General features: G+C 41.5%; 2 protein-coding genes across 7 annotated transcripts in view; both read left to right on the top strand.

Moving 5' to 3' along the window:
• Window positions 1-14,429, top strand: part of clip2 (CAP-GLY domain containing linker protein 2) — a 49,658-nt gene extending 35,229 nt beyond the window's left edge. For 2 of the 3 annotated variants that reach the window (XM_058088321.2, XM_058088322.2), the window contains 8 exons: window positions 2,052-2,630; window positions 2,708-2,765; window positions 5,734-5,817; window positions 5,883-6,039; window positions 6,145-6,304; window positions 6,546-6,734; window positions 7,855-7,914; window positions 8,408-11,297. In XM_058088321.2, the coding sequence (XP_057944304.2) occupies window positions 2,052-2,630; window positions 2,708-2,765; window positions 5,734-5,817; window positions 5,883-6,039; window positions 6,145-6,304; window positions 6,546-6,734; window positions 7,855-7,914; window positions 8,408-8,422 (1,302 nt within the window). In that variant the 3' untranslated portion in view covers window positions 8,423-11,297. Of the gene's footprint in view, window positions 1-2,051; window positions 2,631-2,707; window positions 2,766-5,733; window positions 5,818-5,882; window positions 6,040-6,144; window positions 6,305-6,545; window positions 6,735-7,854; window positions 7,915-8,407; window positions 11,298-13,616 lie in introns of those variants that run through there. The other variant, XR_009132169.2, reaches the window with a different exon arrangement.
• Window positions 14,430-17,573: 3,144 nt separating this feature from the next.
• gtf2ird1 (GTF2I repeat domain containing 1) overlaps window positions 17,574-21,631 on the top strand; it is a 35,602-nt gene continuing 31,544 nt past the window's right edge. For all 4 annotated transcript variants that reach the window (XM_058088319.2, XM_078787984.1, XM_058088318.2 and 1 more), the window contains exon 1: window positions 17,574-18,106. The gene's annotated coding sequence lies outside the window, so the exon portion shown is untranslated. The remainder of the gene's footprint in view (window positions 18,107-21,631) is intronic.

Here is a 21,631-nt window from a genome sequence, read left to right on the forward strand (position 1 = left end):
GGACAATTTGGAGTCACCAATTATAGCATGTTTTTGGAATGTGGGAGGAGAAATCGGAGAAAACCCACGCATGCACAGGGAGAACATGCAAACTCCACACAGAGATAGCCGAGGGTGGGATTGAACTCGGGTCTCCTAGCTGTGAGGTCTGCACGCTAACCACTCGCCCGCCATGCAGCCCACCTTATGCTTTAATCAGAACAAATTTTGCTTCATTCAATATTGAAATTTTTCTTGCCACTTTATGTTGTATGTTGTTCATATGAGATTTCCGGCTTTTCTATCTATTACGAGCCCCCCAAATTTTATTTTGTCCACCCTTTCAATATTTACGCTGTGTAATTGTATTTGCTCAGACATTTCTGTTGTTACAAAAAAGCATTATTTTAGTATTTTACTAGAAATAATCTGTTTTTATCAAACCATCTTTTTAATATAGCCATTTCATCTGTGACTGTTTTAATTAGCTCTTGTGTGCTTTCCTCAGAACAAAGTAGGCAGTAGTATAACTTTAGAAAATTGTGGTAGTAAGGAAACTGGTAGATAGTTTGTAAATTGATGTTTGTCTCCATGTTTAAAAATGTGAACTACTTTAGCTTCTTTTCATTTTATGGGGAAATTTTCCAGTCTGAAATTAAAAGTTATTAAGGTCAGGTCACTGGTTCTACAATCCCACTGACAACCCTAATTATTCTTTCCATTACAATGAGTTTTTGTTAACAATTATTGGCAGTATCAGTAATTTCCCTATTTGTCACTGCAGTGAGAAACATGGAATTAGGATTCCTTTCTATGGTTTCCTTCTTTTCCTCCATTGGTCAAAATGTTGGAATTTTTTCTTTTGGTCCAATATTTACAAAGTACAGTAAAGTCTCGTTATATCGATATCGGTTATATCGAAGTACTGCTTATTACGATACTATTTTCATTTCCCGGCAAATTTCTAGTCTTTTATGATATAATTAGTTCCGTTAGTACGATACCCGGTTATTATGATAATCCAGTTACTACGATGCCCTTTTCATCTCCCGCCAGCCAATTTGGTCTGCTTATATCGATACAAAAGCAGCTTAAATCAATCTTTGCTTAAGGATTTCAATACCAAAAAAGAACACGGCGAACGGCTGCTTCCAGTCAACTTTATTTTTCACACTTCCACCACCAGAGCACAGCACACACACCGATTCCCGCACTTCCTGGTTCACAGGTCATGCTCAACCCGCCCCACATACCTGGCCAAACACATGCCTGCAACAGAAGAACCAACTGCGTTTGTGGTTTCTCTCGTGTGTATAGATTCTATACACACGAGAGAAACCACGAACGCCAGCATGTACATATGAAAAACAGTGATTATTGCAAGCGATAAAAAGATATCTGAATACAACACAATTAAATACATGTATTTGTACGCTTGTGTCTTCGTTGGAATAGGTGTGTATGCTATGTCAGTTGGTTCTTCTGTTACATTGTTCTATACTATAGTTCTATACTATAGAACAATGTCGAGTGCATTATTGCCCACTTTTAATGCAGTTCGGCGCAGGATCGGATATATCGACAGTCCGGTTATATCGATATTTTTTCAGACTCCCGACAATATTGATATAACGAGACTTTACTGTAATTGTTAAACTTTCCAACTACCTCATTCATATCATAATACCACCATAAAATAATGAGGCTAATCTGTTTTCTTAGCACTGTTCCTAATAATACTGTTTAACATGCCCCAAGTAGCTCTGATGCTATTTTTATTGTTATCGAATAATAACTGACTGTAATATTCCTTCTTACACACTATCAAGATTGTTGTAAACTTATTTTTATGTCTTGTGTTTTTTTTGCATCTTTAGTTTGTTGATTGATACATTTCCTTTATAATGTATTCTTGTTCTTACAGGCATCCTTTTGTCATTCAAGGGTGATTATTTTTCTTTTATACAGAAGTTTATAACTGTGAAAATGGGTGGAAAGTGCCATTTTTTGTGGGCATTGTCATTTGGGCACCACCCTACTTTGATGCTGACCAATTTCTCATCCCTCTGCAGGCTAAATTTGACTCTTTAGTGAGCGAACACCAGCAATCCTTGGAGGAGCTGAAGGCTTCCTTCACTAGTGACCACGCAACGCCACCAGGCCAAGAATTGGGTGTCCAAGAACTGAGGGCGACACTGGAGAGCTTGAAGATGGAGCACCAACTGGAGGTGGAGAACCTCAAGGCCAAGTATAAGATAGAAGCTGCTATCCTGACTAAAGAACACGAGGACCTCTGCGCTCGGCTTCAAGAGGTTAAAGTTCAGCTGGCTGAGAACAATCTCACATCCCGGGCTGATTTGGGTGCCAAGGAGGGCAGCAAGCAGGCCCTGCAGGAAGCCATTGGAAAGCTAGAGGAAGCAGAGAAGAAGCTGGCAGAGATGGAGACTCTTCAGAGGAAGCAGGACAGAAGCACACAAGAGCTGAGAGAAAGACAGGAGCTGTCGGAAAAGATGATGTTGGACTACCAGGCCTTGAAGAACGCCCACTGCAAGAGCCAGAAGGAGATCCAAAAACTGGAGGAGAATCTGAGGGCGACAGCCAATCAGCTGCAGGCCATCCAGGCTGACCGCTACACCTCCCATGATGCAAATGTTAGCGATACGTGAAACCTAAACGTTAGCGAGATGTGGTGTCACTGCTCAAACTCACTTGGTGAATCTTCTCTTAGATGATCGAAGCTAACCACCTTTCCGATGAGAAGATGAAGTTAAAACAGACTATTGAAGGTAATTACTTAAGTATTCACCAAAGCAAAACAGTTAATGATAATTATTGATTTGATCCTTTTTGCGTAACACTTAAATGCACAAGATTTAAAAAATGTAGCTGATGTAACCAAAAAGCTAACCCTCTTCACATTCAAATGCTCATGCCATACTAATATGATTAGTTAGTTATTATGGGCTTGCCTAGCCATGCAAGCCCATATTGTTATTGCTGTTTAGCTAATATTATTATATCTTAATCTTTCCATTTTTGTACGCGTAATGCAGCCAAAACCGCAAGAAGGACCCCCACACATGTTACACCACCGGAATCGTGATGCTCGGGACTACAGCAGTGTTTATTTTTTGGAGAGGTTCATGTAACCATGGCGACGCTATTAACCAAAACGTTCAAAAATGGGCCACAAGATTTGGTACACCCATTTCTAGAACCGCACATGCCAGAAAAAAAAACGAGAATTTACAGACTATTCACAGCCTTGTAGCTCAGCCATACTGCCACGTACAAACGTGGTTAACGGCTCATTTTTGAGATAAACTTCTCAACTCTCTCTGTGGCTAATTAGTTTTTTTCGTCTGATGTTTAGTTTTCGCTCTATCTTCGTCAGAAGGAGGTGTGCGCAGGGCCATCGTCTCCCACTCCGACTTCCACTCTGGCAGGGGAGGCGAAAAGATAACTTTTTTGTTTTGCAAACAACTCCTCTTCCTGGCCACACCGTTTTAGCTAGCTATTTATTAAACGTAGGAATTCTTGTCCCCTTTCCAAAAATGTCACTCTTATGTCTGAGAGATGTACGGATTGCCTTCTGGGCCCCTAGAAGCGAGAAGAGTGCAGACATTTCTCCCATTCACTCCAATGTCAGTATCGACCCGCATGTCACACCCTCTCTGCTCTTTAGTACTCCATGATAAGGCAAGTGCTGCTTTCAATTGGAAAACAACACATGACATGTACAGACACCACAGCAGTGCCTGGCAACTTTCAAGACTTGATGCTATGTTGCTAGGTGCTAGCATGCTAATGGATAGCATGTTAGCATTTATGCTAATTTACTCATGTCTATAGGCAAATACACACATGGCATGATGCAGGGAGGTTATAGGACAACCTTGGCAGTTTCTAAACTTGAGGCCCTCTTGCTAGGTGCTAGCATAGTAGCTGTTAACATGTTAGCATTTATGATAATTTACTCATGTCTAAAGGCAAATAGCACATGGCATGATGCAGGGAGGTTATAGGACAACCTTGGCACTTTCTAAACTTGAGGCCCTCTTGCTAGGTTAGCATTTAAGCTAATTTAGTCATGTATAAAGGCAAATACACACATGGCATGATGTAGGGATGTTTTAGGACAACCTTGGCACTTTCTAAACTTGAGGCTTTCTTGCTAGGTGCTAGCACGATGACTGTTAGCATGTTAGCATTTAAGATAATTTACTTATGTTTAAAGGCAACTACACACATGTCATGATGTGGGGACACTGTGGGACTGCTTTAATACTTTTGGGACTTGAAGCTATCTTGCTAGGTGCTACCATGGTAGCCATTAGCATGTTAGCATTTAAGCTAATTTACTCATGTCTAAAGGCATATACACACATGGCATGATGTAGGGATGTTATAGGACAACTTTGGCACTTTCTAAACTTGAGACTCTTGCTAGGTGTTAGCATGATGACTGTTAGCATGTTACCATTTTAGCTAATTTACTCATGGCTAAAGGCAAATACACACATGGTATGATGTGGGGACACTATCGGACTTCCTGGACACTTTTGGGAGTTGATGCGGTCTTGCTAGGTGCTAGCATGATGACTGTTAGCATGTTAGCATTTTATCTAATTTACTCATGTCTAAAGGCAAATACACACATGGCATGATGTGGGGACACTGTGGGACTGCCCCAAACTTTTCGGGACCTGAGCCTGTCTGGCTAGGTTCTAGCATTGTAGCCGTTAACATGTTAGCATTTTAGCTACTTTACTTATGACTAAAGGCAAATGCAGACATGGCATGATGTGGGGACACTGTGGGACTGCCTCAACCTCTTTGGTAGTTGAGGCTTGCTAGGTGCTAGCATGGTTGCCTTTAGCATGTTAGCATTTAAGCTAATTTACTCATGTCTAAAGGATAATACACACATGTCGTGATGTGGGGACACTGTGGGACTGCTTTAAGACTTTTGGGACTTGAGGCTATCTTGCTAGGTGCTATCATGGTAGCCGTTAGCATGTTAGCATTTAAGCTAATTTACTCATGCCTAAAGGCAAATACACACATGGCATGATGTCAGTACACTATGGGACTGTCTTAACACTTTATGGACTTGGTGCTGTCTTGCTAGATGCTACCATGCTTACTCTTAGCATGTTAGCATTTTAGCTAATTTACTCCTGTCTAAAGGCAAATACAAACATGGTATGATGTGGGGACACTATAGGACTGCCTGGACACTTTTTGGACTTGAGGCTGTCTTTCTAGTTATTATATTTTGTACATTTGAATGAATAATCAGTACATTTCAAGGAGTCCAACATGCCAGTCCAGTGTGTACCCCGCCTCTTGCCCGAAGTCAGCTGGAATTGGCTCCAGCATTCCCCCCGACTCCAAGCATCATAGGAACTGTTGTTCTTTTAGCATAAACATAAAGCTAACTTTACCAGTTAGGGGAACACACCCCATATAATTTGAACCATAGGTAGTTTAACCCGGCAACGTTATTTGTTGAACAGACATCCTGTTTTGAATTGTACAGCCAGTTTAGGCAGCAAACTCATTGACCCTGAATTATTATTATGAAATATTCCCCTTGTGGTCACAGCCAAGAAGGAGACTCCAATATGGCTCTTTCAGCGACTATACAACATACTGTAGCCTCATGTATAGAGACATTAGAATTCCTATCCAGCATTGGAAGTCTTAGCGAGCTCCCATTCCAGTAGAATTCATCATATTCATTGTTTTCAGAAACCATGGAGAAGTTGCTGAAAAGGGAGAAAGAAGTTTCCACTCTCACCTCACAGGTCGAAGCTCTCAAATCAGAAATTGGAGGTAATTCTAGATCGATACTTTACAAAAAAATATATGTGCTCACTTTTGTTGCCTTTTAATGCCAGCTCTGGAGAGCAAAGTCCATATGGGGGAAAGGAAAGCGGAAGCCCTGACCAGGGAGAAGGTGCGAATGGAGGCGGAGTTGGAGTCCATGACCAGAAAGTCCCATGATGCTTCAGGGCAGCTGCTTAGCATCAGCCAGGATCTACTGAAGAAAGAGAGGTCTACAATTAATATTTTATTTAAACATCCACCCATATTTTGGGGACAAAACATGGACCACGACAGCATTTGATCACATTACACATTATTCTTTTATTCATGCAGGAGCCTGAATGAGTTGAGGGTTTTGCTTCTCGAGTCGCGTCGCCACTCGCGAGAAATGGACAAGGACCTGAACCGGGAGGTGCGCAAGGCGGAGTGGAAGGTGAAGGAGCAAAAACTGCAGGATGACATCAAGACACTGCGGGAAAAACTGCTGCTGTTGGTAAGAGGACAAGGACGTTTAAGTTGTTGAATAAAGCGGTGTCAGCATGTAAAATGGCCAGCAGAGGGCCCCCTTGAGACATTTCAAGCCTCATTCATGCACGGTTTAGTGGACCTTGCTTTGTGCACTGGGAACAGGAATGGGCCTTCTTCAAACTCTTGGAAGCTTACGAATGTCCAACAACTCTTAATAAGGTCAGGAATCAAGATTCATGCAGTATTGAGATGCATTTTTATTTCAGGGACGCGAGAGGTTCTCCCCCGACCATCGCCGACACTCAATGCTAGACCCCTCGGCTTTGGACTCAGAGGTCAGCCGCCTCCGGCAGCAGCTGCTGAGCACAGAAGAAGCCCTGAGAAATGCTCTGGAGCACAACCAGCAAGTGGACCAGCTGGTGCAAGCCATGGGAAAGCATCCAGAGAAAAGCCCGGTAAAGTATGGGGGTGAAAAGCTGCATGGAGAAATGAAGCATTCAATTAGAGGGAAATTGCATTATATCCCTTTTTTCTTTTTCTTTTTTCATTTGCTGTGCATTCTAACAAGAGAAATAAAGTCAGCATGACCCAGCTAACAATGCACACCATTTTGGCACAAAATCCCTAAAAAAATACAAAAGAAAAAAAGTGTCATTTCCATAACTGACTTTGTATGTTAACCAAGTTACAGTGGTATTGTTACACGACACCTCGCTAGCACCTCGTTTCAGCCTCATTCACAGACAGATAGTTGATACCTAGCTCTCTGTTTAACTCTGAAGACCCGTTTGCTTTCAGCATTTTTTTACCTGTGGACTGGAGTGCAAGTCTTGTGCTGGAAAACACAGCCGACCCAAATGAGAGCAGGCCAATATTGTAAAGCGTTAGTATCTACGGTGCTGCTGTTGACGGAAGTAGCGTAAGCTCCTGGACTAAATCAATGTGCTTTGGGTAATGTTTTATTGTTCATCAAAATATGGTAGGATACTGTAAGTTTGACATGTTATCATCAATGGACCTGTTGATCACAGCATGTATCAAGTGATTAGAGGTTTTTTAGAGGGCTTCATAGTCGAAATATGTAGGTGCCAATTACGCGCATTGTTAGCTAGCTCATATTAACCCATTTTCTCTTGTTATAATGCACAGAAAAGGAAAAATCGATATGTGTTGCTGTTTCACATGAGGATTATAAATGATGGGAAAAATTCCAGAAAAGTGCAGTTTTCCTTTTAATAGCGATCCAAAATACATATTAACATGGTCTTACAGCTACGCTGCAAGTGCAAATGAAAGGTTATCCTCCATCTGCTCTGCATTGTTAGCCTCTTTCACACAGAGATTCCCACACACTTGCCGCATCAGTCATAGCAGATATAACAATTAGTTTCAGGACAACAAGGTGCTGAACATCGAATCCTGGCGTGTCCTTACAAATAAACGTGTGGTGCTCTCTGCAGTTGTTTAAACACCCATGGTGACCACTGGAGGGAATCCTTAGATAATTGTGATAGTTCCACAAAGGAAAACCAAGTCCAATAAAGAGTTGACCTTAAAGTCAGTATGTCTTTTCAGATTCACGGAGCCAAGTCAGCCAATGGAATCCATCATCAGGAGCCCAACAGCACTCAAGATGTATGTATTCTTGCAATTGCTGACAAAATGATGACAGCAGTTGATTATGCTGTAGACATCTTTTTGGTGGGTCCCTAATTGATCGCAACTGGACTGTTTAGTTTGTCTTAAAAGACGTTTTGTCTCTCATCTAAGCGGCATTCATCAGTTCCTGCTCAAAGACTAGGTTGGACATATGCCACTCAGACTTGATGGGACATCTCTAATGTTCTTCATGCTCAAAGACAAGGATGGACATATGCCACTCAGACTAGATGGGACATCTCTAATGTTCTTCATGCTCAAAGACTAGGATGGACATACACCAGTCAGACTAGATGGGACAGCTCCAGTCTTTGACCCACCTCGTCTTTGAGCATGAACTGATGAAGCCTGATCGAATGCTCTTCTAAGACAACCTTAACAGTCCAGCTGCAATCGATTGAATGAGCCGAGAATACAATGATATGGATAAATGGGAATATGCACAGGCTTATTTGGGGGTCTTTTTCAGGAACAGCAACGCTGATGCAAGTTGAGGAGGTTGCCATCCAACTGGGACATACAGGAGGAGGAAATTCTTACCAAAACTGCAAGTGGCAGAAAGCACCTGTTAGCAAGTCACAAGGACCAATGAAAGTACTTTTAATATAAATGAGGACTTGTGGACTCTGAGAGATATTATTAGCATCATCATCAATATCATAATTTTTATTATCATTATTATTATTTATGTTATTATTAGTATTATTGTCAACATCTACTCAAGCCTGCAACTTTTTGGGTGTTCTACAATCGAAGGAACATCTTTTGCGTTGCAAGAGAGACAGTTCCAAAAACCAGATGGACAATGATGACAAAAATGACCACTGAGTCACTTTTTTTTTTTGAAGCTTTGAAGTTATCAACACAAGTCTTCTGATGCCTTATTAAGGGAACTGGGCTTGGTGGTCAATCATTGTCCCAAATGGTGCATAGTGCACAAAACTGGTAAGTCATGAAGGTTAACGAGTATTATTGGAGACATTAAAGTAATACTTGAAACTAAATGTGTCCTTTGAGTATTAAAGGTGCTGTCCCTCTACCGTTCCAAATGATACTTTTTTCAAGCCAAAAATATAACACGAGCCACCATATGTCACCAATAGTGGTTTAAATGAACCAACAGTACAAATAAATGCCGATATTTATCACAATTCAAAGCTTTTCATTCAACCGGAATAAAATGATTAGCGTACATGGCTGTCTCGTATACTTTGTACATGCACAAAACAGTCTCAGAGAAGCGACTGACAATTTGGAGTCATTGTGTGTTTATGATAGGATATGCATTCAATGAAAGCTAACATTAGCATCTAAACATTGCCACATTTCCATCTGTAACTGACAACAAACATGACTAATGCACATGCTGTGTTGCGTGTGGCGTGGCTTGCAACTTTGGAACAGGAAAAGAATGGCATACCGTCATCCAACCCCCCCCCCAAACCCATTATGTTGTACCTAACCGAGGCTGACAGCACCTTTTACAAATGGTAAACTTCTACTTACCTTAGGTGAGTTTGCATACAAAAATTGTTGTTAGTTTTGCGATATAATACAGAATAAACCACCATGCCTCCTGAAGATCATTTTTTAAATGGCTTTTTTTAAATAGCCGTTGCCCATGCTGGAAGTAGACTTGCTGACTATTGGACTGCTGTCGGTGCTGCCAACTTGGCGATTTTGTTGCTAAATCTGGCGACATTCCAGCTCACCACCTCATTTTCGCAAAAGCGAGTAGCACCAAATTTAGCGACTTACTAAGCATGTATTGTTCTGCATTTTGTGTTTTCACTCAGCAGCGCCGGATGCTCTTGACAGGTCCACCCCGCCCAAAAGCAGTCACAAACCATCATAGATATATAGACTTCATTGCACAAAAACACGGCAGTGAAATTGTCAACGAAATGTCGTTGCCTGGCTCCTCAAAAGTGCAAATGAATTATTACATACAGTATATTCAGTAGAAGAGTGTCATGGAACAAAAACAGCATATTCTGGTATCCGCTGTTCTCAAGTTCTCAAAAAGTTCTCATTTTCCAAGTGTGATGGGAGAACTTTGAGAGGTGCTGCCCTGGATGATATTTGATTTTATTTTGATGAAATCAAGGACAATTTTAAATGAACAAACCAAGAATGAATTTTATTTGCAGTTCTCAACATAATGAAGGTGGTTTTACTAAATAATTTTGTCTCCTAATAGATTATGCTTTCTTCCTACAGCATTTTACAACCTCATATGCAAATGAAAAGATTACATCATTGAGCGACTGAGGAATAATAAGCTAATAATCATAGCTACTTTTTGTACTGAAATGTTGGCAACAGTGACTCCTGTTAATGTAAGAAATACTGTACATATTTCTATGTTACCCTAAAACACTCGGCACACTGTGGGCAGTGATGCTGTTCTTCAGTTCTCTGTGTGACCGTTGCTAACTGAAGGGCTAATGTCTGTACCTTTTCCAGGTCTATTCTCAAATTGTAATGCAGAAACTTTGAGGGTACCACCCCAGTGCCAAGCTACTGATACCCTTAAAGGAAAACTGCACTTATTTAAAAATGTGCCGATCATCCACAATCCTTATATGAAACATGAGCACACTTGTCTTTGTCCTTTTTCTGTGCATTCTAAAGAAAGCAAAACCATAAAGCCCTCTAAGAAAAACTCCAACGTTTTATCGTGTTATATACAGTACATACTGTACCCATGCAGTAACGGGTATAATGATGATCATATGTAAAGCATTGATTTCACTTGCCCAATGATAGGAACTAACGCATGTTTGTTTGCTCCTACCAACCATAGCAGGTTTTGTGAGAGCCGCTGCCGCCGACTACTTTTGGATGAGTAAGGATCCAGAAGCTTATCTTTTTGAACCTGAATATACCCAGAATGACCGAGAGGTTTTAGAAGCTGAGTCCACAAGTAGAGTGAAACTTCATAGCAGATGGGGGGGGAGTCATTACACTGGCATGATTTGGTGGTTTAAATGTGGTTCTGCTGCACTGAGTTGCATACAGTGTTACCATCTACGGAAAGGCGTATATGTATGTGTATATATATATTATACATGTATGTATATGGCAAGGAACTTTATTCCACCTACCCAAAAAAGATGCCCTGGACTAGCTGTCCATCCAGGAAGTCACCATGATATTGATTGTGACACAACACAGTCATCTCGCCATCTAGAAACAAAACATGGAGAAAAAAGTAGTCATTTGTGGTAGCTGCCAAATATATCAGTTTTACTTGGTTTATATTCACATTCATGTGAATGTCAGTGTAAATAGAACATTGTTTGTGACCTGTTTTTAGGGTTTTATAGTAGAAATGTGTAGGTGCTTTGTTAACTCCCACATACAGTGCATCCGGAAAGTATTCACAGCGCTTCAGTTTTTCTACATTTTGTCATGTTACAGCCTCGTTCCAAACTGTATTAAATTAATCTCTTACCTCAAAATTCTACACAAAATACTCCATTATGACAATGTGAAAAAAAATTTTTTTGACATGTTTGGAATTTATTAAAAATAGAAAACAAAAAAATCACATTTACATAAGTATTCACAGCCTTTGCTTAATACTTTGTTGATCCACCTTTGGCAGCAAATACAGCCTCAAGTCTTTTTGAATATGATCCCACAAGTTTAGCACACCTATCTTTAGGCAGTTTTGCCCATTCTTCTTTGCAATAAGTCTCAAGCTCCATCAGGTTGGATGGGAGACGTCTGTGCACAGCCATTTTCAGATCTCTCCAGAGATGTTCGATCGGATTCAAGTCTGGACTCTGGCTGGGCCACTCCAGGACATTCAAGGAGTGGTTCTGAAGCCAATCTTTTGAGATCTTAGCTGTGTGCTTCGGGTCGTTGTCCTGCTGAAAAATGAACCTTCGCCCCAGCCTGAGATCAAGGGCGCTCTGGAGCAGGTTTTCATCCAGGATATCTCTATATATTGCTGCATTCATTTTTCCTTCTATCCTGACTAGTCTGCCAGTTCCTGCTGCTGAAAAACATCCCCACAGCATGATGCTGCCACCACCATGCTTCACTGTAGGGATGGTATTGGCCTGGTGATGAGCAGTGCCTGGTTTCCTCCAAACATGGCGCCTGGCATTCACACCAAAGAGTTCAATCTTCAATGTTTGTGCTCTGACATGCACAGTCAACTGTGGGACCTTATATAGACAGGTGTGTGCCTTTCCAAATCATGTCCAATCAACTGAATTTACTGCAGGTGGACTCCAATTAAGCTGTAGAAAGATCTCAAGGATGATCAGTGGAAAAAAGATGCACCTGAGCTCAATTTTGAGCTTCATGGCAAAGGCTGTGAATACTTATGTAAATGTGATTTCTTAGTTTTCTATTTTTAATAAATTCAAAAAAAGTCAAAAAAAACCTTTTTCACATTGTCATAATGGAGTACTTTGTGTAGAATTTTGAGGTAAGAGATTAATTTAATACAGTTTGGAATGAGGCTGTAACATGACAAAATGTGGAAAAAGTGAAGCGCTGTGAATACTTTCCGGATGCACTGTACTGGCTGTTTTTCTCTCTTTAGAATGTGCAGAAATAAGACACGTGCGGTCATGTTTCACATAAGGATTGTGACTGATGGGCAAAATTCCAAATCAAGTGCAGTTTTCCTTTAAAGATATGATTGTTTCCCAAAGTCCAGGACCAAAAAGCAAGCTGTAAAATGCAAGTATGCACGACCAAAATCTGTATGTTTTAGTACAAAGGCCCTGAAGCCTATAAGGTACAATCTACACTACATTATCCATTATAGCCCTATAATCCTTGAACTACAATTGAACTGCTAATACTGATTCTGGAACCTGATTTCTGGCACCCCTAAAATACCAGCTACAATTTGTCCCAGGTTTTAGGCATCAATGGTACAAAAGTAGAAGCCTGGTGACAAGTTAACCGACCCAAGACTCTACTACTCCTTCACCAGTGAGTTTTCATTTGCAAAAAGCATATGGGATCAGAAGTCTTCCAAGTCTTCCTTGATGCATTTCACATTCATGTCCTGTTTTGATGGCCATGTGGTTGATTTTTTTTTTGTGTTGGAGACATGGGAGATGACATGAGAGTAAAAGTCATTAATGACAGAAGCTGCATTTTGGATATAATTGTACTGTAAGGACCTTTCCACAGGAGGGTTTGCTCTCTCTCTCTGGATTTATTGCCACATTGCTGTCAGAGATTCATTCATTCATTTTCTACCGCTTTTCCTCACAAGGGTCGCGGGGGTACTGGAGCCTATCCCAGCTGTCTTCGGGCGAGAGGCGGGGTACACCCTGGACTGGTCGCCAGCCAATCACAGGGCACATATAGACAAACAACCATTCACACTCACATTCATACCTATGGACAAATTTGGAGTGGCCAATTAACCTAGCATGTTTTTGGAATGTGGGAGGAAACCGGAGTACCCGGACAAAACGCATGCACGGGGAGAACATGCAAACTCCACACAGAGATGGCCGAGGGTGGGAATTGAACCCTGGTCTCCTAGCTGTGAGGTCTGCGTGCTAACCACTAGATCGCCGTGCCGCCCTGTCAGAGATTGAGTCATTAAAAATGTACAACCTGCTCAAGTGCTTGCGCACTTTTCTCTCACTCACTTCTTATGCACTGTTTGTGGAACATTGTTCCTGGAACATTACCAGTGTTGCTGAGCAGGGGGACCACGAGCCACTATCTGGGGACCCTTACTGGCAAGAGGATACATCCCCAGGAAGAGGAAGAGCCAACCAAGGTGAACCAGAGTCACTCCAGACACTCGCTGAAACTCGCCCAGGAACCAGGAACCATACCCGCAAGAGGGAACAAAGAGGACTACTGGCCCGCCCCCACAGTCTTTAATCCGTCACAGGGACCCGCCGCAGAGTTTGGTCACTGCACCCACGGGTTATTCTTAATACTATGAACTGCAAAAGAAGACAGGCGTGCACCTACCAGCCACTTCTAATGAACCACAGTCCGTCACCTAGCACAGGGACTTGCTGCAAGTCTTGGACACCACCCCCACAAGAGGGTTGTTACTATGTGCTGACAGCCTGAATGCCATAAAGGGAGAGACCAGAGAGGGCCTAATCTAACACAAGTGCCAACCACTGACAAACTCCCAACATCAGGAAAATCTCACTTGCCACAGAGACCCGCTGCAGGTCCTGGCCACCACACCCACAAGAAGAAACCATAGAACAGCAGCCCAGAGACCTAGGGTGGTAGGCCAACCCACAAGGAGGGGTTGCCATGAGCCTAACGTCAGGGCGAACCAAAGACTTCCAACTGTCACGGGTCTATTAAAGGACCTGGGCACTACGCCTGCTAAGTAGGTTACAAGAACAAAGGACAACCAACCAGAGAGGTCCAGGACCCAAGAACAACGTAATTTATTGTATATGATTAGGTACAGTGTATTGGCTCCAGAGTTTAGTTCAAGTGTATACTGTATACTGTATCTGTAATATATACTTAATAATGCTAAATATATACTTATTATCAGATACAGTGCATCCGGAAAGTATTCACAGCGCTTCACTTTTTCTACATTTTGTCATGTTACAGCCTCATTCCAAACTGAATTAAATTAATCTCTTACCTCAAAATTCTACACAAAATACTCCATTATGACAATGTGAAAAAAGTTTTTTTTTACATGTTTTGAATTTATTAAAAATGGAAAACAAAAAAATCACATTTACATAAGTATTCATAGCCTTTGCTTAATACTTTGTTGATCCACCTTTGGCAGCAATTACAGCCTCAAGTCTTTTTGAATATGATCCCACAAGTTTAGCACACCTATCTTTAGGCAGTTTTGCCCATTCTTCTTTGCAATAAGTCTCAAACTCCATCAGGTTGGATGGGAGACGTCTGTGCACAGCCATTTTCAGATCTCTCCAGAGATGTTCGATTGGATTCAAGTCTGGACTCTGGCTGGGCCACTCCAGGACATTCACGGAGTGGTTCTGAAGCCAATCTTTTGAGATCTTGGCTGTGTGCTAATGTCTACTGTCTATATGGTCAAGGTACATGACCAATATACTGAGGTCAAGAGCGCTCTGGAGCAGGTTTTCATCCAGGATATCTCTATATATTGCTGCATTCATTTTTCCTTCTATCCTGACTAGTCTGCCAGTTCCTGCTGCTGAAAAACATCCCCACAGCATGATGCTGCCACCACCATGCTTCACTGTAGGGATGGTATTGGCCTGGTGATGAGAAGTGCCTGGTTTCCTCCAAACATGGCGCCTGGCATTCACACCAAAGAGTTCAATCTTTGTCTCATCAGACCAGAGAATTTTGTTTCTCATGGTCTGAGAGTCATTCAGGTGCTTTTTGGCAAATTCCAGACGGGCTGCCATGTTCCTGTTACTAAGGAGTGGCTTTCGTCTGGCCACTCTACCATACAGGCCTGATTGGTGGATTGCTGCAGAGATGGTTGTCCTTCTGGAAGGCTCTCCTCTCTCCACAGAGGAACGCTGGAGCTCTGACAGAGTGACCATCGGGGCCTTGGTCACCTCCCTGACTAAGGCCCTTCTTCCCCGATGGCTCAGTTTAGAAGGCCGGCCAGCTCTAGGAAGAGTCCTGGCGGTTCCAAACGTCTTCCATTTACGAATAATGGAGGCCACTGTGCTCATTGGGACCTTCAAAGCAGCAGAAATTTTTCTGTATCCTTCCCCAGATTTGTGCCTCAAGACAATCCTGTCTCGCAGGTCTACAGACAGTTCTTTTGACTTCATGCTTGGTGTTTGTGCTCTGACATGCACAGTCAACTGTGGGACCTTATATAGACAGTTATTATATTTCCAAATCATGTCCAATCAACTGAATTTACTGCAGGTGGACTCCAATTAAGCTGTAGAAAGATCTCAAGGATGATCAGTGGAAAAACGATGCACCTGAGCTCAATTTTGAGCTTCATGGCAAAGGCTGTGAATACTTATGTAAATGTGATTTTTTTGTTTTCTATTTTTAATAAATTCAAAACATGTCAAAAAAACCTTTTTTCACATTGTCATAATGGAGTATTTTGTGTAGAATTTCGAGGTAAGAGATTAATTTAATTCAGTTTGGAATGAGGCTGTAACATGACAAAATGTAGAAAAAGTGAAGCGCTGTGAATACTTTCCGGATGCACTGTAAATCATCTCCAGATATTTAGGACAAATTATTCATTGTCACATTATGAGGATTACATGTTGCATATTTGATCACATTTCTGACACCGCCCAGGTATGTTGGTTTTAGCAAATGTCAGGACTGACCCATATGCACTGGTTTGGTTGCCAAACAAACTAGCTATTGTAATGCTTAAGACGTTCAGAAAATGGACTCACTTGACCCGGATGATGAGCTATTTATTTTCTCTACTTCAATTGAGTCAATCTTCTTAAACTATTCTATATGTAATTGGGTTTTATTTCAATGTTGAGGATTTCAACCCTTTATATGCCCATGCAGATAAATGCACTGTATTTTGTAGTTTAAGTGACAACTATTTTTATGCCTGTTTGGGGAAGAAAGTAGCACCATCTTGTGGACAAACATTGATTGAAAGTCCATCAATCCATCTAGTTTCTTCCGCTTATGTGGGTCATGCAGGTAGCAGACTCAGTGGGCAAGTCCAGACTTCCCAGTGTCTAGCCACCCCTTCCAGTTCCACTGGGGTTCCCAAGGCATTCCCAGGCCAGCTGTGAGACATAAATGCTCCAACGTGTCCGAGGTGAGCCCAGGGGCCTCCTCCCGTCTGGGCATACACAGAACACCCTACAGGGAGGTATCCAAGAGGCATCTGGCCAGAGCCACCTCAAGTGGCTCCTCTGCATGTGAAAGTTCAGCAGCTCTACTCTTTTCTCCTTCTGGAAGACCAACCTTGTCACCCTACCGCTTCGAGTGAGTCCAGCCACCCTATGGAGGAAACTGATTTAGGCCGCATGTATTCAAGATCTTGCTCTTTAGGTCAATACTGCACACAATGTGCTCATCCTCCGATCTCAGCCTCCAGCCTTCCCTCACTCATGATCAAGATACCTCCACCTGGGGCAAAATCTCACTCCTAACTCAAAGTGTGTAGTCCAATCTTTTCTGACAGAGAACCATGGCTTCAGATTTGAAGGTGCTGAGTCTCATCTCAGCTGTGAACAGCCTCAAAATGCTGAAGGTCACAGTCATGATGAATCTGAAATTTTTGGTCTCAAGGGACTAATGTACACACTTGGTCTGTCTCCATGCATGACCAATTTTTTTATACAGAAAACCTTTCATGATAAATGTGGGAATTAAAATCCATGTTTTCAATTATGCTTTTTTTGGTCACAATTGCATTCCTTTTTGTGTAGCTGCCATGTTAATTAATTATTTTTTAAATTATTTTCTGTTTTTTATGCAACAGAAAGGACAATTGTGATTTATTTTCAATGAAAAAGCTAATTTCAATTTATACTCATGCGTCACAGCCAAAATTACATGAAAAGAACAAAAAATCAATTCTTTGCATTGGGACATTTTTGGTCATGTGTTACTTTTGTGTGTCGTGGTGCCATTTTTGGTTAATTTTTAAGAACAGATATGACACTTGTTTCAGTATATTAGAAGCTGCCCTGGCCTCAAATAGGTGAGCTATCTAAGATCTTGTCGGGTATTATCATGTATTATTATTACTTGCATGTTGACACATGTTGTTGACATGCACTCGGTCTACAGGGATCCCGCAGATATGATAAATTGGAAGAAAAACGCTTGGAATTTTCGCCTCCGTGACAACTTTTTTTTTTACTCACCTCGGACTTTTTCTTTTCTGTTCTTTTCTCTTTTTTTACCCCCAGAGGTTGATCTGTTAATCCTGTATGTAAATGACAGCCAATGGAGTGTGTTGTTGCGTTGGGATGGGATTAGCAGGAGGCGAATGAGTTTCAATTTTACTGGATTACAGAACAAAGAAGGGGAAAGGGACACCCTAGCGCTGTTAAGGGAGGAAAGAAGACAAAAATAAAACGATTAATATTTTTTTAAAAATACAACACGGTGATGATCGGGATTATGTCGTTTGCGACACATCATCGTGCGTGTGGGAGTCGTTTGTGATGGATTAAAGAAAACAACATATTCCCGGATTGACAGCAACAAGGCTATTTAATCGCCAATCACGGTGAGTTTGGCTACCCTTTTCCTTTGATTAACACATCCATAAAGATCCGTGGAGACATTTGATTGTTACATTTTCTTGAACTGAACGTTGAGAATTTACGGATTATATCTGGATGCTAACGATAGCTACCTCGCTAGCGAGTCAGCTAGCTTGCGTTATTACACGATACCGTTAGCTAATTAGCCAGTGTTGGTTCTTTAACTTTACACAAAAGGAGAGGTTACAGTGTCAGTTTTTAAATTATACCTTACTCCACCTACTTAAACATCGTTTAATGCAAAGAGTGTGGCGCTGTTTATTTATTTATGTTTGTCCTTGCTAAACTGTCCGTCACGTCTGTTTAAAGGTTATTAGGCTCATACAACAAAGACAGCTAGCTGCATTAGCAACCGAGCCATTTCAACTTGAATATAACATTTGTAACCGCTTGGTTGGGTTAATTGCAACTTTCTATTTCGACAACACGACCACACACTGCTGAACTGCTCATTTATAGTTTTACTTAAATAATGGCATTTTGTTGTCGTGTTCAAACTCGATTTAAACTTTTCTTCAAAACTTACCAAAATCAACAATACCATTCTTTAATAATTCTCTTGTCATAATATAACACTTTAAGGTGCCGTTTTTGTTACAGCAAGTGCACACAAAACATTTCAGACTCTTTTCATCTCGAACCATCCATATCTGATGACTTTTGGCTCAGGAGACGCAGGCATCTGCCAGGGACGACTAAAAAGCTGAAAAACAGTACGCTCTTCAACTGGTAACTTGCTGGCTAAAAGAGGCCCGCTAGTTTGCTTCACCAACGACCAACGTTTAAAACAGCAGAGCACTCTTGTCACATAGAGGATATTTGACTGGCGTTTTTTGACGTACATTCTTAAAAACACACAACTCTCCTATCATATAGAGCACGTGTCAAAGTCAGGCCCGGGGGACAAATCCAGCCCACGTAACTGTTTGGAAAATACCATTCTGTTGGCCCACCTGGCAGACCTTATCAAGCCAAGTGCTGACAGCGCTCTGTTCAGCGCTATTTCTCCGGTATAAACTACTCCACTGGAATTTTCATTTTAAAAGTAGAAACAATATTCTCTATTGCACCAAATTAATAACCATTCTTAATACGGGTGCCAGATTCAGCTCAAAAGTCAAAATAATTTAATTGTACACGACTAAAACCGGCAGCGCTTTGTCCAACATAACACCTTAAAAGGCATAAGACAGTCAAAAGTCATCATTTTAACTACAGCAAAGCATTCTGGGAAACACATAATCTGCTCATTCCACAGCTGTAAACTAAAAATACTGTCGCTTTTGCCTAAACATTGCAAGCATGAGGAAGAAGTGGCCGAGCTACAATAATTTTATTGAAACAAGCAAATGGGCACAAAAAATGTACAATTCCCCCACAAAATATTAATGTGGGTCGGTGGTAATGTCTAGTTGGACCACTTAAAGTAGACTTTGAGTTTTGGCCCTTTGTGTGATTGAATTTGACATCCCGGATATAGAGCATCTTTGGCTTTTGCATAAGACAGGAGCTGTCTACTGTTTTTAAGTATCTACTGCAAAAACACTAGCCATCCACTATAACCTGTGGTACAGCTGCGCCAAAATTGTAACAGTTGTGGTACATACCACTTTTGGAGAATTATCAATGTGTATGAGTGGGGGTACTGATGCTATGACAGAAAGGCTCTGGGGGGTACATGAGACAAAAAAGGTTGAGATACACTGCTGTATGCACTAGAGCTCGGCTGTTTTTGAGAAACCACTGCCAAAATGCTAGTCTATAGGGCTATATTCACACTGACATGTTTTGGGGTGAAAACAACAGTATTTTAGCGTTTCAACCAATCATCCATCCGGAAATGGCGTTCTGGGTGTCCCGCTGCAGTATTTCCAGAGTCGTAAAAACTGAAAATACCGTGTTGCTGTTTTTGTGTAGACAGCCAACACCTCTGTTTTCTGAAAATAATTATGTCACCGACCCAATGCCACCCCATCATCAGAAGTGAGCTTTGACGATAAGCCAACGTAATATCTGAATATTTCAACTGGCATTGACTCAAGATTCTCCTGATATCTTTTTGTCTTACACTTCAAAATGACTCGCAGGAGTAATTTCACTTATTGTAAGTTTAGCTCAGCCTTGGAAGCGGAAGGACTTCTTTCTTCTCTATGGTTTGGGGTGTCACGTGGTTCCGTTTGTGTGTCGTTCACAGTGTCACACATTTGGTTTGCCGTGTGCATAATTTTCACTCAGTGAACCGTCCCGTCTGGATGTGTATTTACGACTCCAGCACAGTGGAATGCAAAGTTTTTTCAACACCGGGCCTAAGATACCGTGTATGACAGGAGAGCGCTGCTCTTTTTGAGAACCTACTGCCAAAATGCCAGCCTATGATTTTTTTCAGAATCTGTTGCAAAAATGAAAAAAATTTAGAAATGGGTGAGTCTGATGTCATGCTGGATTTAGCGTGCAGGCGGCCTGTTTGGGGTCTTCCCTGACTGGGGAAATTAAAGTGGCTGATGTATTCGTGTTTTGTCCTCATGTTAACTTCTAAGCCTGCATGAAGTGTTTATAGATGTTTGGTGTCCAGACTGTTCACACATCAAAACGTGTAAATGGCTCCTCCTCCACTTCCTGTGAGGGAAGGAGGTCATCTATTTTGAGGTCATCATAATTCTGGGGGAGTGAGATGGAGGCAAGGGTGTGTGTGTGTGTGTGTGTGTGTGTGTGGAGAGGGTGGGGTTGTGCTGGGGGAGTTTAATGGTTGCGTTTCCCTAGGGGAAGAATGTTTAGATGGCCAATAAGACTTGTTGCCACACCCTCCTCTTTCCTCAGTGAACATTAGCCCCTCTCTCCCTCTCTCTCTGTCTGTCTGTCAGTGTGGTTGCCAAGTACAGTATAATGGTTCCCAGTGTCTGCAGAGATTAAAGGCCAGTGCGGAATTGTTCACATGCCCCGAGATTAGTTTCCAGGGAGACGGGTTCCAGTTGCCATGAGAACGTAGGCTGCCTGGCTTTTAGTGCTGCACCCCCCCAACACTTCCTTTCTGTTTGTTTTCATTGTCTGCCCTTGGTACTATTTTGGATTTGAAGTGTTTCATGATAATACAATACAAGAATGTACTGTGCTCTGATTGATGGGTTTTTAGCTCTATTGTTGATCTTGAGGTAGTTTTTCAAAGCAGGACATCTTATATCTCATCACTTCTCATCTTTTCCATCTTTGATTGGCAGCAATCAAAGCCCGCTATCACACGGCTAACTAGCTAATTAGAAGCCTTCTATAGCAACAACACACAGCTGTCAGATACGAACATTATCTGACAGCTGTCAGATACTATGGTAGAAATGTTAAACAATTGGTTAAACAATTGTCAATGTAAAAATAGGGATACCAGGTGGTAGATTAACAAAGGCAAACATATGGCTAACAGATCCTGTGCCAAGGAGATGTTAAGATAATGGAAGCTGAAATATTGCAGATACTAATACTTGGCTAACCAATGC

Source organism: Doryrhamphus excisus, linkage group LG21 (genome assembly GCF_037039965.1).
Source record: "Doryrhamphus excisus strain RoL-2023G ecotype Guam linkage group LG21, RoL_Dexc_Guam_v1.1, whole genome shotgun sequence".
Lineage (NCBI taxonomy): Eukaryota > Metazoa > Chordata > Actinopteri > Syngnathiformes > Syngnathidae > Doryrhamphus > Doryrhamphus excisus.